This window comes from Epinephelus lanceolatus, chromosome 20 (assembly GCF_041903045.1).
Source record: "Epinephelus lanceolatus isolate andai-2023 chromosome 20, ASM4190304v1, whole genome shotgun sequence".
NCBI classification, from domain to species: Eukaryota; Metazoa; Chordata; class Actinopteri; order Perciformes; family Serranidae; genus Epinephelus; species Epinephelus lanceolatus.
In genome coordinates, this window is record NC_135753.1 from 2,255,001 (window position 1) to 2,270,015 (window position 15,015).

At 39.6% G+C, this 15,015-nt stretch overlaps 1 protein-coding gene and 1 long non-coding RNA gene across 4 annotated transcripts in view; both read left to right on the forward strand.

Annotated features, from left to right (window-relative positions):
- The window catches only part of LOC117259776 (uncharacterized), a 66,370-nt gene that overhangs the window by 28,638 nt on the left and 22,717 nt on the right, over nt 1-15,015 (forward strand). The window lies entirely within an intron of this gene.
- LOC144458974 (uncharacterized) lies at nt 12,240-14,882 on the forward strand. Its single transcript, XM_078163004.1, has 5 exons — nt 12,240-13,075; nt 13,885-13,956; nt 14,138-14,194; nt 14,647-14,730; nt 14,857-14,882. The coding sequence occupies exons 1-5, from the start codon at nt 12,382-12,384 to the stop codon at nt 14,880-14,882; spliced, it is 933 nt and encodes a 310-aa protein (XP_078019130.1). The 5' UTR covers nt 12,240-12,381.

Consider the following 15,015-nt stretch of genomic DNA (forward strand, 5'->3'; position numbering starts at 1 on the left):
TTTCCTAGCAGCTATTTGACCATGAAGGCCTGATTCGCACAGTCTCCTCTTAACAGTTGTTCTAGAGATGGGTCTGCTGCTGGAACTCTGTGTGGCATTCATCTGGTCTCTGATCGGAGCTGCTGTTAACTTGCGATTTCTGAGGCTGGTGACTCGGATGAACTTATCCTCAGAAGCAGAGGTGACTCTTGGTCTTCCTTTCCTGGGTCGGTCCTCATGTGTGCCAGTTTCGTTGTAGCGCTTGATGGTTTTTGCGACTCCACTTGGGGACACATTTAAAGTTTTTGCAATTTTCCGGACTGACTGACCTTCATTTCTTAAAGTAATGATGGCCACTCGTTTTTCTTTAGTTAGCTGATTGGTTCTTGCCATAATATGAATTTTAACAGTTGTCCAATAGGGCTGTCGGCTGAGTATTAACCTGACTTCTGCACAACACAACTGATGGTCCCAACCCCATTGATAAAGCAAGAAATTCCACTAATTAACCCTGATAAGGCACACCTGTGAAGTGGAAACCATTTCAGGTGACTACCTCTTGAAGCTCATGGAGAGAATGCCAAGAGTGTGCAAAGCAGTAATCAGAGCAAAGGGTGGCTATTTTGAAGAAACTAGAATATAAAACATGTTTTCAGTTATTTCACCTTTTTTTGTTAAGTACATAACTCCACATGTGTTCATTCATAGTTTTGATGCCTTCAGTGAGAATCTACAATGTAAATAGTCATGAAAATAAAGAAAACGCATTGAATGAGAAGGTGTGTCCAAACTTTTGGCCTGTACTGTATATTAACCCTTCTAACTCCACAGGTGCGCGGGCGCTCCCACGCGACAGCGTCGGTACTTTGCAGAATATCTCGGGAACCACACAACAAAACTTAATGGGGAAAATTGCTATCACAAGCATACTCTTTGGGCGATCTATGGTGAGCTCGGGGCAATTCTAGCCTTTCGAGAAGGTTTTCAATCCAGCCATTAAGTGCGGCGTTTTTTCCGGGAATTTCGCGCGTGAATTACACCGTGATAACTCCGTGATAAGTTCATTATTCATTACATTTTGTGATAAAAACGTGTAAATTATGTTAGCGGACCTCCATATTGAAGCTTGATGTAAACGATGATGACTTCCGGTCGGTCTCTCGACCAATGAGATGCTCCGATTTCTTCTTCTTTTATTTTTATGACGGTGACATCCAATCCCAGCAGCCAAAGATCAGCGTGAGGTGAAATAGTTATCTTCCAGTATCGAAAACAAAGGAATAATAATCTCCCATGGCCAAAACAAAGATAAATAAACATTTACTAACAACTTTTGAACGTGGAAATGTACACAAGCTTTACACACAAGCTTTACGCACTATATGGCATGTGCTTAGTCCGCATTTCCTGTGCGCACGTATGTTTTTTACTGCATTTACTGTGGTTTATGGTAGACAGAAGTTATTGTTATTTGTTTTATATAGAGCAAATTTCGCGGGTAATAATCTCGCGGGTCATAATTTCGCGGTGTTTGTGGTGGGAGAGGAGAGAGTCGGAGAGATAGGTTAGTGAGTTTGAGAGTAGTGAGTTTTATTGATAGAGAGAGTTAGACAGACAAACAAAAAGTTCTTTTCAGAACTACTTGGAGAGGGGAAAGTTCTTTTCAGAACTATGGCGACTGCAAAAAGGTGCTTCGCTGTTGCTGAAGCAATGGATTTAGTTTTGAATGGTGGTGGTGACGGACTGGAGCTAATGCTAACCAGCAACTCTGAGTCAGGAGCAGAGTCATTCCTGACAGATGAAGAGGTGGTCTACCAGGAGGGACTTGACCCTGCTGAAGAGTAAGTGGCCTTATTTGAAATAACAAAATAAATAAAATAAAATGTACATATTTTTTTTTTAGTACACCTGTGTTAGGTTGGCTGGTTGGCTGTTTACTGGGTGGGAATGGAGCTCAATAGTCTCATGTTAGCTGTAAAGAATGTGAACGTGTGGGGTTTACTCAGACATTACATAGTGTGAGAAATGAAATGAAAAATAATCTGATAGGCTTTATAAGATCTAATGTTTTTTTTTCTTTTTTCTCATATTTTTTGTATTACAGTGTTGATCATCAACAACAGGCAGGCCCTCCTGATACATCGGTTCTCCCTTCCACTTCCTCTGCTGTTGTGGCTGCTCTGCCACTTTCCAGAAGGGGACAAGGAAAAGTGAACTATGCTCTTTCTTCTGAAGAAGAGGAGGAAGAGCCATCAACCTCTGCTGTGCTGCAGCCATCAGTTGGAGGTCCTGGGAGGAAGAGAACCCCCTCAGCAACCAGAAGGGGACGGGCCAGGTCCAGAGGTGGATGCAGGTCCAGGTCTCCTCTTAGGCCACAGTCAGCAGCCTCTGCCACATCCTGGAAAACAGAGGAGCATCCAGACACAGCTCCAGAGCCAAAGAGGTTCCTCCCAGCAAGAACCCCTGGACATCAACTAAGCTCCACCAGTATGTACACACCACTGGACCTGTTCAAACTGTTTTTCACAGATGATGTTGTGAAAACACTGTGTCAGAACACGAACAAACAGGCTGCAAAAAATATTGTACAGGGCAAAAAATATTCATGGACGGACATCACCACCCAGGAATTCCAGAAGTTTTTGGGACTGAACTTTTATTTTGCCCTGGTGAAGATGAACGCAGTCCAGGATTACTGGAAAACTGGTTCCATTTTCAGCCTGACCTTCCCAGCCAGTGTCATGCCACGGAACAGGTACCTGGTAATCTCCTGGAATATCCACTTGAGTGATCCTGACCAAGATGTGGAGAATGACAAGAAGAAGGGGACACCAGAGCATGACCGCCTGTTTCGCCTGAAGCCCCTTATGGTCTCCATCCAGGATGCCTGTAAGGCCCACTACCACCCCTACCAGAACCTGGCGATTGACGAGCGGATGGTGGCGACCAAGGCTCATACTGGCATGACTCAGTATATGAAGGCAAAACCTACTAAATAGGGTTTCAAGCTTTTTGTGCTGGCAGACAGCAGCAACGGCTACACAGTTGATTTTACTGTGTACACAGGCAAGACCCAGTTTCCATCAGGAGTTGGGCTAGCCTACGACGCAGTGATGTCCCTGATCAAGCCAGCATACCTGGGCACTGGCTTCCATGTGTACATGGACAATTTTTATACAAGCCCAACGCTTTTCAGGGCACTGTATAATGTTAACATGGAAGCATGTGGCACCTACAGAGACAACAGGAAAGAGTGCCCCCAGACATCTGAAAATGCCCTGCACAAAAAAGTACCAAGAGGCTCCATCAGGTGGATACGCCAAGGCCCACTCATCTTCGTCAAGTGGATGGATACACGAGAGGTCTCTGTCTGCTCCACGATCCACCGAGCATTTGATGGAGCCACTGTAAAGAGGAGGATGAAAAGTCAGGATGGCAGCTGGATCACAACATCTGTCCCATGCCCAACACCTGTTGTGGAGTACAACAAGCACATGGGAGGTGTTGATTTATCAGACCAGCTGATACAGTACTACTCACAGATCCAACAGATGGTACCGCACCCTCCTCTACCATTTCATGGACATTGCTGCCACCAACAGCTATCTCCTTCACAAGGATCTCTGCAAGCAGAGGCAACAGGAACCCATGAGCCACAGAGGCTTCCTCCAAGAGTTGACAGCTCAGCTCTGTGGTGTCACGGTGAATGTCCCTCCTCAAAGAGCACAGGGCTCACACATTCCCGTGCCAGTCTCCCATGTAGAGGATAAGGGCAAGAAGGCCACGGCTGGGAGAAAAAAGTGCATCCTCTGCAGAAAGGACAGGCAGGTCCAACAGTCCACCCCCTGGAAGTGTGAGATGTGTGATGTAGCCCTCTGTCTTGTTCCAGACAGAAACTGTTTCAAGGAGTGGCACAAGTGACTGAGGAAGTGAGGGAAAAACGAGTGGAGAAAAAATGTAAAAATGTAAATATTTTTTGTTGTGTTTGTGTTAGAATGTTGGGATCTTTTTCTCCTGATAGCCAAGGCCTGAGAGAAACATATTTGAAAATGAAAAAGCTTGTACATTGTTGATCTGTGTCTTTTTTGAATTAAATTCTGTGACATTCAATTTCCGTTTTGCTTTTTCTTTTGTTTTTCTACTCATATAACTATTGATCCATTCATGTAGCATCATTTTAGCATACATATTATTATTGCCCAGGTTGTCCTGAAAAAAAAAGATGTTCATTACTTGACTGTGCATGAAAGGGTTGAGATTATACATGCATTAATAGACACAGAGGCCAGGCGGACAAAAAATAGCAATAAATGGCTTGGTTTTTTAAGGGTTAATCACAGAACACAGTGGACAACTTATATCTGACATTGAGATTTTTTAATACATAATATGGAGGTGGTAAAGTTTTTGGCTTCCTGCACACAGCAAAGCTTGTGTGACTTTCTGGGTTTTCTCCTCATTTTAGGTCTGCTATTTTGAATCATTGTAGTATTAAAGATCTATGGATGGCAGTGATAGTCTGTTGATCCACTGCTTTGGTTCAGAATTAAATGCTATTTGTCAACTATTGTATGGACTGTGAAGAAATATGGTTCAGGCATTCATCTTCTCATGATGAATTGTAAAAATGTGATGATCTTGTGCCAAGTGGCATGTATGTTCCGCAGCACCTCCACGGACTATTACATCCAGACAGTCCCGGTCTTTCCTCCGCAGGCTCCACTTCACTCAACTGCCCGATAAACCTGCTGCTTCTTCCCACTTTAACCTGAATAACAAACCAGGGCTCGGTGCTCCGGTTGGATCCAAACGGAGAGCCGGGGCTAGTTTGGGAAGCTAGCAGAGGCTAACTGGCTGTGTTTCCTTCCGGCATGCAGCGCTAGCCACTCCAAGCTAGCCCCAGCTCTCCGTTTGGATTCAAATGGATTCACTCACTACAGGGGCAAGGGAATAAAACCTAAACAGCCAATCAGAATGATCTCTTTCACCGACTAGCTCCGCTGCTGATTCAACATGCTCAATCGCCTGAAAAGCAGATGCCGCCGACACCGAAGGTGTGGGACACACCGCAAAAACTAGGCCGACAGATGCTCACCAACGGCCGACTTTGGTCGACGGCCGACCGTCGGCTTGGTGTGTCAGGGCCTTAAGATGGTAAACATGTTAAACCTAAAAATTGCTGAACATTAGTATTTTAGTAGGTCTTACTTGTTTTACATATATTTTATGAATGTAAGAGATACAGCGACAAGATATTAATCATAACAATGATCAACAACAAACCATAGTAAAACCTTGCCCACCATGTTTGGCTTTTCTTAATCTTTTGTCACATCGCTATCCAATGCTTAGTCACAGATTCTCAACCCTGCTCTATTCCCTACCATGTACTAACTCTCCTGTCATTTCATATCCATCCACCTGGATCTGACCCCCATCACCTGACTCCCCTACTTGCCTGCACCCGTCTCCACATTCATAGATCCAGATTGTCTGAATTGTGTTTCACCCTCAGCTTTGCAGCACTTTTCCTTTTTCGCCTGCCTGATCCTGCCTGTATGATGCCCTGCCAGCCCAACTAACTTATCTCTCAGCATGATCCACATTTTTAATAAATGTAAATAAATTTGCTCACTTGTATCACCCTGGTTTTTACTTTTGACTGAAATTATTTTTAGGTTCCTAGTTAACATGAACTTTCACCTCTCCTGACCATCTCTGAGTCATGCATATCGTTTCAACCCTGGTCCTTAGGGGAGCCATTCCATATGTTGAGAATTATTTTGTTTTGTGCTTCCTGAATTCTGATCTGTCACATGCATTTTAAGGAAAAATTAAATGAATCAAAAATCTATCAAGTTATACCAGGCTGAGAGAAGAGAAGCTGAGGCAGATGATTGGAAAAGGAGATTTGAAATTGAGAGTAAGTTGCTTGTAAATTTGTAAATTTAAAATTTGTGGAATCAAAATGTTTTTATATGGACAGGAAAAGAAATATTCAATCTGTGGTCATTGTGACACAAACATTAAAAGCTAAAGTGAATCATTATTGTATTTCAATATTTCAGACAAGTTTGATAAAGAAATTAAAAAAGACAATTTAAACAGTATTCAAAAATGACCTCCTAAATGATGTACTACATATGTCTGTATTTTTCTGCATACAGAATACTTTGTGTTAAACCTCAGTTTCCTTCTATTTGCTGGCTATTTGGAGACACCACAGAGGCCTGACAGAGCATCAACAAAAATATTTTTAATTAATAGACATCCTATTGGAGAACAGTTTTTCAGCAGGTATTCATACTAGAGCTGGGTGATATGTCCTGAAAATCATATCACAATATTTCTAGGCTTTATATGGATACACAATTTATATCTCTGTATTTTCAAAACCCCTCAAAAGCACTTCATTAGTGATTGGACTGGGACACAAAATCGACGATAGCAATATTTTTGACCATGTACAATCTCGGCTGTGACAATATTGTAGATATGGAAAAAAAAGATTCACAAAGTGATAACACAATAAGATACATGATAGTATCATAACTAATGTGAATATAATGACAATATGGGTAAAAGCAAGCACTGAAACGAAAGGAGAACAGTCTGGTAAGTTGATAAATTTACATCAGTTTAATGTATTTCAGTCTTTCAAACCAGGAAATGACACCATCTCTGCAAAATCCAAGATGATATATAGTGTCATATCTCAGTAACGATGTAATATTGACATATTGTCCATTTACTGTACTATTGTACATTTACCGTACTTAGGTTTTGAGGTACTTAAACTTTAGGATTTAATTTTCTGATACTTTATATTCCACTCTACTACATTTCGGAGGCAAATATTGTACTTTCAAATCCCCTACATTTGTTTGACTGCTTTAGTTGCTCTGGATATCCCAAATGATTATACAATATGTCATCAACAAGTGAACTTTGCTATTTTTTAATTTACTTAATTTATCCCTGAGGAGGAATTCAGCAGTTTATAACTGGTCTTTGCCACATAAAACACCAAAAAAATATGAATGCATTATTGATCAATACAATGTAAAATGATTAATATAATATTTAAACAGAATACAAACAGGGTTTATTCTGAAAGGGGCTCAGTAATTTACTTTTGATACTTTAATACTATTTTTTGCCTCAGTAAAACTTTTAATGCAGAAATTTTACTTGTATTAAAGTATTTAAACATTGTACAGTCACTACTGATGCAACTTTGTGCAGATAAATGTGATTCTTCATTTTTATTTTAAGTTTGCAGCCTGTACAGAGGCCTGAGAGTCAGAGCTGAGAAATGCTGATATTGTGTGGCACTCTGCAGCCTGTTGCTTAGCCTTAATTGATGGCCCATCAAGGGGAGGGGCCACACCCCCCCCACACTCACACACCTAGGCTGCTCGTGCCTGTGAACCTGTGAGCAGGGCAAACTGTCCATCCCCCACCTCAGCAGCCCTGCATGTGCTCGCTGAGGCAGCGTGAGGAGCATGGAAGGAGTTTGGAGAGACTCAAGAGGAGACTACAGCAATTAAGACTATATCACGACCGCAACTGCAGAGGAGGTTTTTCTCAAAGAATTTGTCAGCAAGTAAGTGTTAAAACATTTTTGATTTTAGCTTGTACATGTCAACTTATGCTAACGGTATTATGTTTTCCTGCACTTTAGAAACATGTCACAATTCAAACTTTATAAAATGCAAGTGGAAGTGGCAAGTTATGCTAAATTTTAAGCTGGAGAAGTAATTTAATGTTATTTTGTTTTTGTATGTGACCATAAATCTGACTATATGAGTTCCTAGCAAGTCAGTTAACTGTGACCATTGTATTTGTTTAGTTAACCCTTTAGATTCACTGACAAATGAAATGATCAAATGTTAGATTTAACCTTAATTTAAAGAAACCTCTCAAAATATTTTCATACCTAGTTTATGACATTTTTTCTCAGTATGATGAAATACATGTAGGTGCCTGTGATTAATGTAGGGTGTAGTGTCTTTCAGTGTTTCGTGTCTTTTAGAAATTTAGAGACATTCCATGACTGTGGATGAATGCCATTTTAAGAGACAAACTGCGGATGTAGACTTTAGCTGGTTAGTTGCACTTGAGATGTAAGCTGAAATCAGCTCTTACACCTTATGTGAATAATAATAATCAGCTCTGTTTAACCTGATTCAGTATCTTTCCTTTTGTTTCACTCACTCTCACCATGTGACTGTCAGTTTAGTTAAAACAGTAGACAGTATATGTTGGTGTGAACTTACATCCTGTAACACAGAACATTGATCATTGAACAAAATGTGATTTGAACTTTTAGACCTGAACTAAAAGAAACTGTGATCTTGGGATATAACAACATGCTGTTTCTGAAATTAGGTTAAGTACATTTCACAATAAGCCTGCATTGGTTTCACATGGAAAATGAGTAATCTACAAATCGTCAGTGATCACTTTATTAGGTACATGTGTACAATCTTATACATTACAAGACAACTGTATTGACAAAGTGCAGGCATGTGCAGAGGGGCTGGCTAAGGGTACCTGAGCCCCTGCCCCTTTGCTCCTGATGCCTAAAGTGTGTGTTTGCCAAGGCAACTATATTTTCACTGTCACAAAGGCTGGGCAATATATCAGCTTTTAAAGATACCGTGTATCAGTGTATTCTATAATGAAGTAAAGGACAATAACTTTTTATATTGTTTATTTACCAGTTGCTCAACATAATTTCAAGTAAGGCCTGCAAGTGTGCCTCTCCTCTCATGCCACGCAGCTCCGCCCCACTCACCACATAGTTCTCCAGCAACACTGAGGGAGATACAGCACCACTGCTCTGTTTCAATTAGTCTGTTAATTTGTCTTCAGTCAGACATAGGCCTGAGTGTTGCACAGTCAATAAGATGAAGCAATGCAGGTTAAAATCATTCTTAACACCTTGAAGTATACTGTAGTCCAGAACAAAAAGACTTTTAAATAATACCTTGCTTATCAACGAACAAATATTTACATCTACCCATTTTTGACTCAGGCTACAGAAACTGAAATGATGGCAGAGCTGTGTGTGGGTAATAAAGTGGCTACTGACTGCATGGGAAATTAGGAATTTGTAATTTATAAACATATAGCACATTGCCTGATAGAATACATCATTATTATTTTAATTACACAGACCAAATTCAATGAATGAAAGCATGCAGATTAGAGTGTGTAGATTGTATGTATTCATGATGACAAGGTTCGTTTTTTTTTTAGTCATCTATATATGAGTGCCTTTTTAACAATGCAGTATTGACCAGTTCTTGCCTCGTTTGATGTACAAAGAGACAAATGTGCAGAAAGATAGCAATGTATAATTGTGTTGTACAACTTAGTAGAAGTTACTAGTTTGATTCTAATTATTTTGTTGAAACTGTTTCAGACAATAACATTTAAATAATATCTCTTCACTTTGTTGTTAGGTCCTGATTCTGACACAATGACTGGGAGGCCAACACAAGTAAGTACCTATACAAAATCTTTACACTGTACTTATTCAGACTCAGTAGAGTGGTGAAAGGATCGTGTTATTTCAGTACGCCAGCCTGGATATTAGCTTCTCCCTCATCAAAAAGCCTATATGGGATTTTTCAATTTGATTTTGGATTATTACTGAAAATAAACTGTTTCTTGATACCTACATGTTTGGTTCAGCATAGCAATCTTCACAGATAAGCACCACTTTATGATTTTTGAAGTGTAAATTACATTGTTAGCAGTAAAAAGCTAATGTTAAGCCAACCATGTACAACCAACATAGTCTTGGTAAGACACACATTAGCAGCCACCATTTTAAAGGTACTTACATTGTTTGTTTGTTTTTAGTTCAAATGTGTCTTTTATAATGTGTTTTATGTCACAGAACAAAATGTGTAAATATTAAATTTGAGACAAGAAACCCAAAAATGCTGAATGACTTCAGGGTTATGGAACTTGTTCATTAACCACTCTTTATTACACGGTTCTATTAAATGCTGTATTCTGATTGGTCAGTCGTGGCATTCAGTGGTCTGATATTACTGTGTAATGACCACTCCTAGTAGCAATGGTCATTACACAGTTGCGAAGAGGGGTTTGGAGCTTTCCTTTTGAAACTGCCATAGAAAACAACAAAACAGCAGCCACAAACTCAAACACTGTGCATATATCAGTTTAGAAACTTTTGAAACTGCCAGTATGCCATCGCTGAATATTGCACAGAACCTCACAATATAGATGAGTCAAGACAAATTGTAACAACTCAGTCCAAGATTTTCAGAGTGAGACTCCTCTTTTAACAAGTTTGTGTTTCTGGTTAAAAAAATAATTTAATGTAATATACAGGTCTCTCTGTGGGAAAGGTTTCTGTAATAACGTCTGTTAACCCCAGAAAACCCCAGCATATCAAAAACAGTTCTAGTAGACATAACTAAATCAATCTAAAGTAGTACAATGCAGCCATGTCACAGCTGCCAGCTGAGGAGATCTACTGACATGATTCAAAACTTTTGTTATGTATAGTTAACCACTGATACATGTATATACAGGCCTGAGGTTTGCAAACTACCATACTTACATTTTACAGGTTAAAAACAAAACAAAACAACACACAATTACATGTGACCTGTCAGTAGTATGCTGCTTTATCTACTCTCATTTCAAAACGTGGTAAGGATTGATTATTCAGGCTCTCTGTCAGGCAGGAAGCCTTTTACAGTTACAGTGCAGGTGAAATGGAGAAAACGTGTGTGGCATAGAATTGCTGAAATACGAGTGGACTCTATTTGCAGAGTTCTTAGTCAAGATTACATTCAGTTTACTTCACCAGGATAATTCAGGTAAACACGTATTTACAAAAGACACTTAAAAAGTAAATACATGTTAAAGTTTTGGTTTTATAAACATTACTATCACTCTTACCGTTGCCATCCTCATGCAATATTTAATTATCAAAAAGTGACACCTTTCTAATCTAGTATTAGTGAGTAAAATTGTTTAACTGCAAGACCTAGAATTGATGTATTAATTGTATGTGACTACATTTTCTCTGACATATATGCTTTGTGCTTACAGTTGGACAGTATCCATGAGGAGTCGGACGGTGAATTTCCCAGCCTTACAGGACCAGACCCAGACTACAATCCAGCTCAGAGTGAATTATCATCTAGTGATGTGGATGTGATAAACCTGGATAAACCTTCATTATTTAAGGAATCATTTAGTGATGAAGCTGTTGAAGGTCCAGATACAGATTCAGGAGAAGACAAAGATCAACAAACAGACAAGTGCAATATTAAAAAGCACAAAACCCCCAGAAATTATGTGAAAAGAAATAAGAAAAAAGTAAAGATGAACAAAGATGAAGTGAAAACTGTGACCATAAAAACCTGCACAAAAAGGCAGAATGGCAAACAATCATGGGACAAAAAGCACTACTGTCTTTACTGTGGACAGCCACACTCAAAGATAGCGAGACATTTGAAGAGTAAGCATATGGAGATCGAAGATGTAGCATATGCCTTCAGTTTTCCAGTAGGGTCAAAATACAGGAAAGCACTGCTGGATCTACTGTGCAGTAAAGGGGATTTCAATCACACTGCCGAAGTCCTGGAACAATGCAGGGAACAACTCGTGATGTGTAAGCAGCCCTCTCATAAGGCCTTGGTTGAGGATTATTTGCCTTGCACATATTGTTATGGGATGTTTGCCAGAAAGGAGTTGCGGAAACATCAGTTCTCATGCGGAAGCAAAAAATCTTGTATGACAAATGGAAGGAGAAAAGTACAAAGTCATGCTGCACGCTTGCCTCCAATTGCTGCTTCCTCCGATAAATGTCAGAAGATTATTGATAATATGCGACAAGATGATGTATCCTTTCACATCAGGACAGACTCTTTGATTTGCAGGTACGGTGAAGCACTGCGTGCAAACCATGTGCGTGTGAAGTCAAGACACCAGTACGTTGCACAGAGAATGAGGGAGCTTGGCCAATTTATGTTGGTTGCTAAAGACATGGATAAGACTGTAAAGGGTCTGGAAGACTTGTGTGCACCATCAAGGTTTCAGTTTGTTGTCAGTGTGGCAAAGAAGGTTGCAGAGTGTAGTCCAGGCAAAAATGAGTATGGAAAACCTCCCACTGCTGTCCAAATTAGATTCTGTCTCAAAGGAACGGTGAAGGTCCTGATTAGACAAACACTCATGAATGATGATGACCTGGCAGAGAGGAAGGCCAAACAATTTCTGGAACTTTTGGACAAAAACTGGAAGAACCATGTTTCTGTCAGTGCTCATCAAACAATACAAGAAAAGAGATGGTACAAGCAAGATGACATCCCCCTGACAAAAAATGTGACGACTCTGAGGGATCATCTGAGGATGGTGGAAGATAAAGCAAAGGAGGAACTGACAAAGGAGCTCAGTTTAACCGCCTACAAGATGTTGAATGAGACGGTTCTGGCACAGGTCATTATCTTCAACAAGCTGCGTGAAGGGGAATCATCACACTTGACTCTTGACACCTACGAAACAGCAAGCACAAATCCCATAAACAAGGACATATATGAAACCTTGTCTCCTCTAGAGAAAGAGCTCAGCAAGCTTCTAACTCACTTAGAAGTCCAAGGAAAAAGAGGCAGGAAGGTACCTGTTTTCTTGACACAGAGAATGAAGGAGTCAATTGACTTGTTGATTAACAGAAGAGATGAAGCTGGCATACCTGCTGAAAACCCTTATCTCTTTGCAAGACCTGGTACAATGACAAACATACGTGGCTGTGACTGTCTGCAAAAATATGCAGAGGAAAGCAAAGCAGAAAACCCTGAGCTCCTGAGATCAGCTAAATTAAGAAAACAGGTGGCCACCCTATGCCAACTCCTGGATCTGAATGAAAAGGAGCTGGAACAAGTTGCAAGGCTTATGGGGCATGACATCAGAGTTCATCGCGACTTTTACCTACAGACGGACAAAGCATTTCAAATTGCTAAAATAAGCAAACTTCTGTTTGCAATGGAGCAAGGCACTGAGAGCTTAAACGGGAAGAACCTCAACACCACCAACCCTTCTGTTAATGGTATGTATGCACTACAACTGACAGTTTTGTCCTGCTGTTTACTGACATCACATACAGCATTCTCACAATACGCCACAAAATTTATAGCTGACGTAATCACATTAGCTATTAGAGGTCCTAACAACTAAGAAGTGTACATGTATTTACAAATCCAAGAGGAAGGCTAGTGTCTTTTAAATTTGTACAGTCTACACCAGCTGGACAATATAACTGTCATTTCTTAAAAACATTATCAGGCAACCCATAAAGATGAAAAGTCACTTCTTTTTATGAGAGGATGATATATAAATATTGACTAATACATTTTTGGCCAGAAAAAAATAAATAAAACAAAAAACAAAACTAAACAAGGAAATTAGAGAGGAAAGTCAATGCTTGCATGACCAAGGATTGTTTTGTGTATTTTTTTGTCTTGGAATTACATATTATATTAACACAGCAGTATTAGAACACCCTCATTTATTGAACAGTTGCCTTTGTACTTAAAGAATTTTTGGCTCTGCTTATAATCTTTCATAGGTGAAAGTCCCATATCAACTTATAACATTGGTCCACAGAGGAAAGGAATCCCAAGCAGAGAGGAAGTTGATAGTATGTGACTAAGGATGAATTAGATCAGCCTGATTATAAAGAGCTAACGGTTAAATATAAACACCTTAGTTGTTTCAGCACACTTGAGTTGGCTTTTACTGTAGAGTAGATTCTTCTGGGAGAGTCAGTACATCTGGGAAAAATAAATATCATCTAATCAACAACAGTCTTTGCACTTGAGGATTTGAGCACTAATATTTGACCTTTATCTTTTACAGTTGAAAATCCCATGTCACCTTCTGAGACTGTCCCACAAGAAGGAAAAAAAAGAGCCAGAGAGGTGGATGATGGTATGTTCTTTTTTTTTAGTTATTTTTAAGGATGTGCATTTTTAAAATTTCAAAAGGATCTTTTTCAATCTTTGTAAACTCCACACTATCATATACAGATACAGTCACATGCTTTCGGTATCATTTCCTAAACTCCACAGTATGATGTGTCACATATGTCATTCTTTGCTCTTGTTTTTAGATGGATGTCTTGACCTGTTCTCCCCCAGAAAGAAATTAGACCCCTGCAATGAGGATGGTACGTTTATGGCTGTTGTATTATACTCTTGTCTTCTGACCAAAAGGAGCCTGCTGGTTATTTTCAGTGGTGGAGCTCAGTGTAAAGGTATCAGTGTTAACTGACAAGTAGCGCACTACTTTGCACCCATTGAGATGAGTAATCCATCATAGCAAATATTTAGGGCTCTTTTTTCTTTTAAATTGTTTCCTGATGACAAAGTGGTGAGATACAACTATTTAGTAATGTTTAAGGCACTGACATGCTGAGTTTAGAGTTAGTATCCAGTTGTCTTGGTATTCAGATGTGTTACTTTGATTTTAAATTGAGTAAAATGTCTCTGAGTACTTTGAAAAGCACTTTCTAAATAAACTATGTTGGGTTTTTCATTGTCAGCACTTTAGAACACACAGAACCCTTTCTGTTATCTAATGTTTCATTAAGTGACAGGAACTAATATTTGTCTGTTGCAGATCAGAGCCCAGGAATAAGCCTTAGTCAGAGGCTTCCACCGAGGATGAGAAGAAGAAAACGGAAAAAGGCAGAGAAACAAATAGGTAAGTTCTGTCAATTCTTCTTCAAACTCACCATTATGTACTTTCTACGGCCCTTTGCCAACTGTGCATGGGATTTATTATGTTAACTTCATTAGAAGTCAGGAAGTGTGTTAAACACTATGTCAGACAGTGTGCATTCCAGTGTCAACTGAACTGCATTTTCGCTCAAACCAGTCAAAGCATGCATTCCTACATCATTTAATTTCTCCTAATACATGCACAAGTCAACAAACACTTAATTTTTTTAAGCTAAGGCTGGATAGTACGGCCTTAAAGTTATATCAA

Excerpts from the sequence above, each read along its gene's own strand:
- LOC144458974 (XM_078163004.1), top strand. The coding sequence starts at position 12,382 with ATGGTGGAAGATAAAGCAAAGGAGGAACTGACAAAGGAGCTCAGTTTA. Across the intron at positions 13,076-13,884 it reads CACCAACCCTTCTGTTAATG|TTGAAAATCCCATGTCACCT; the intron begins GTATGTATGCAC and ends TATCTTTTACAG. Across the intron at positions 13,957-14,137 it reads AGCCAGAGAGGTGGATGATG|ATGGATGTCTTGACCTGTTC; the intron begins GTATGTTCTTTT and ends TCTTGTTTTTAG.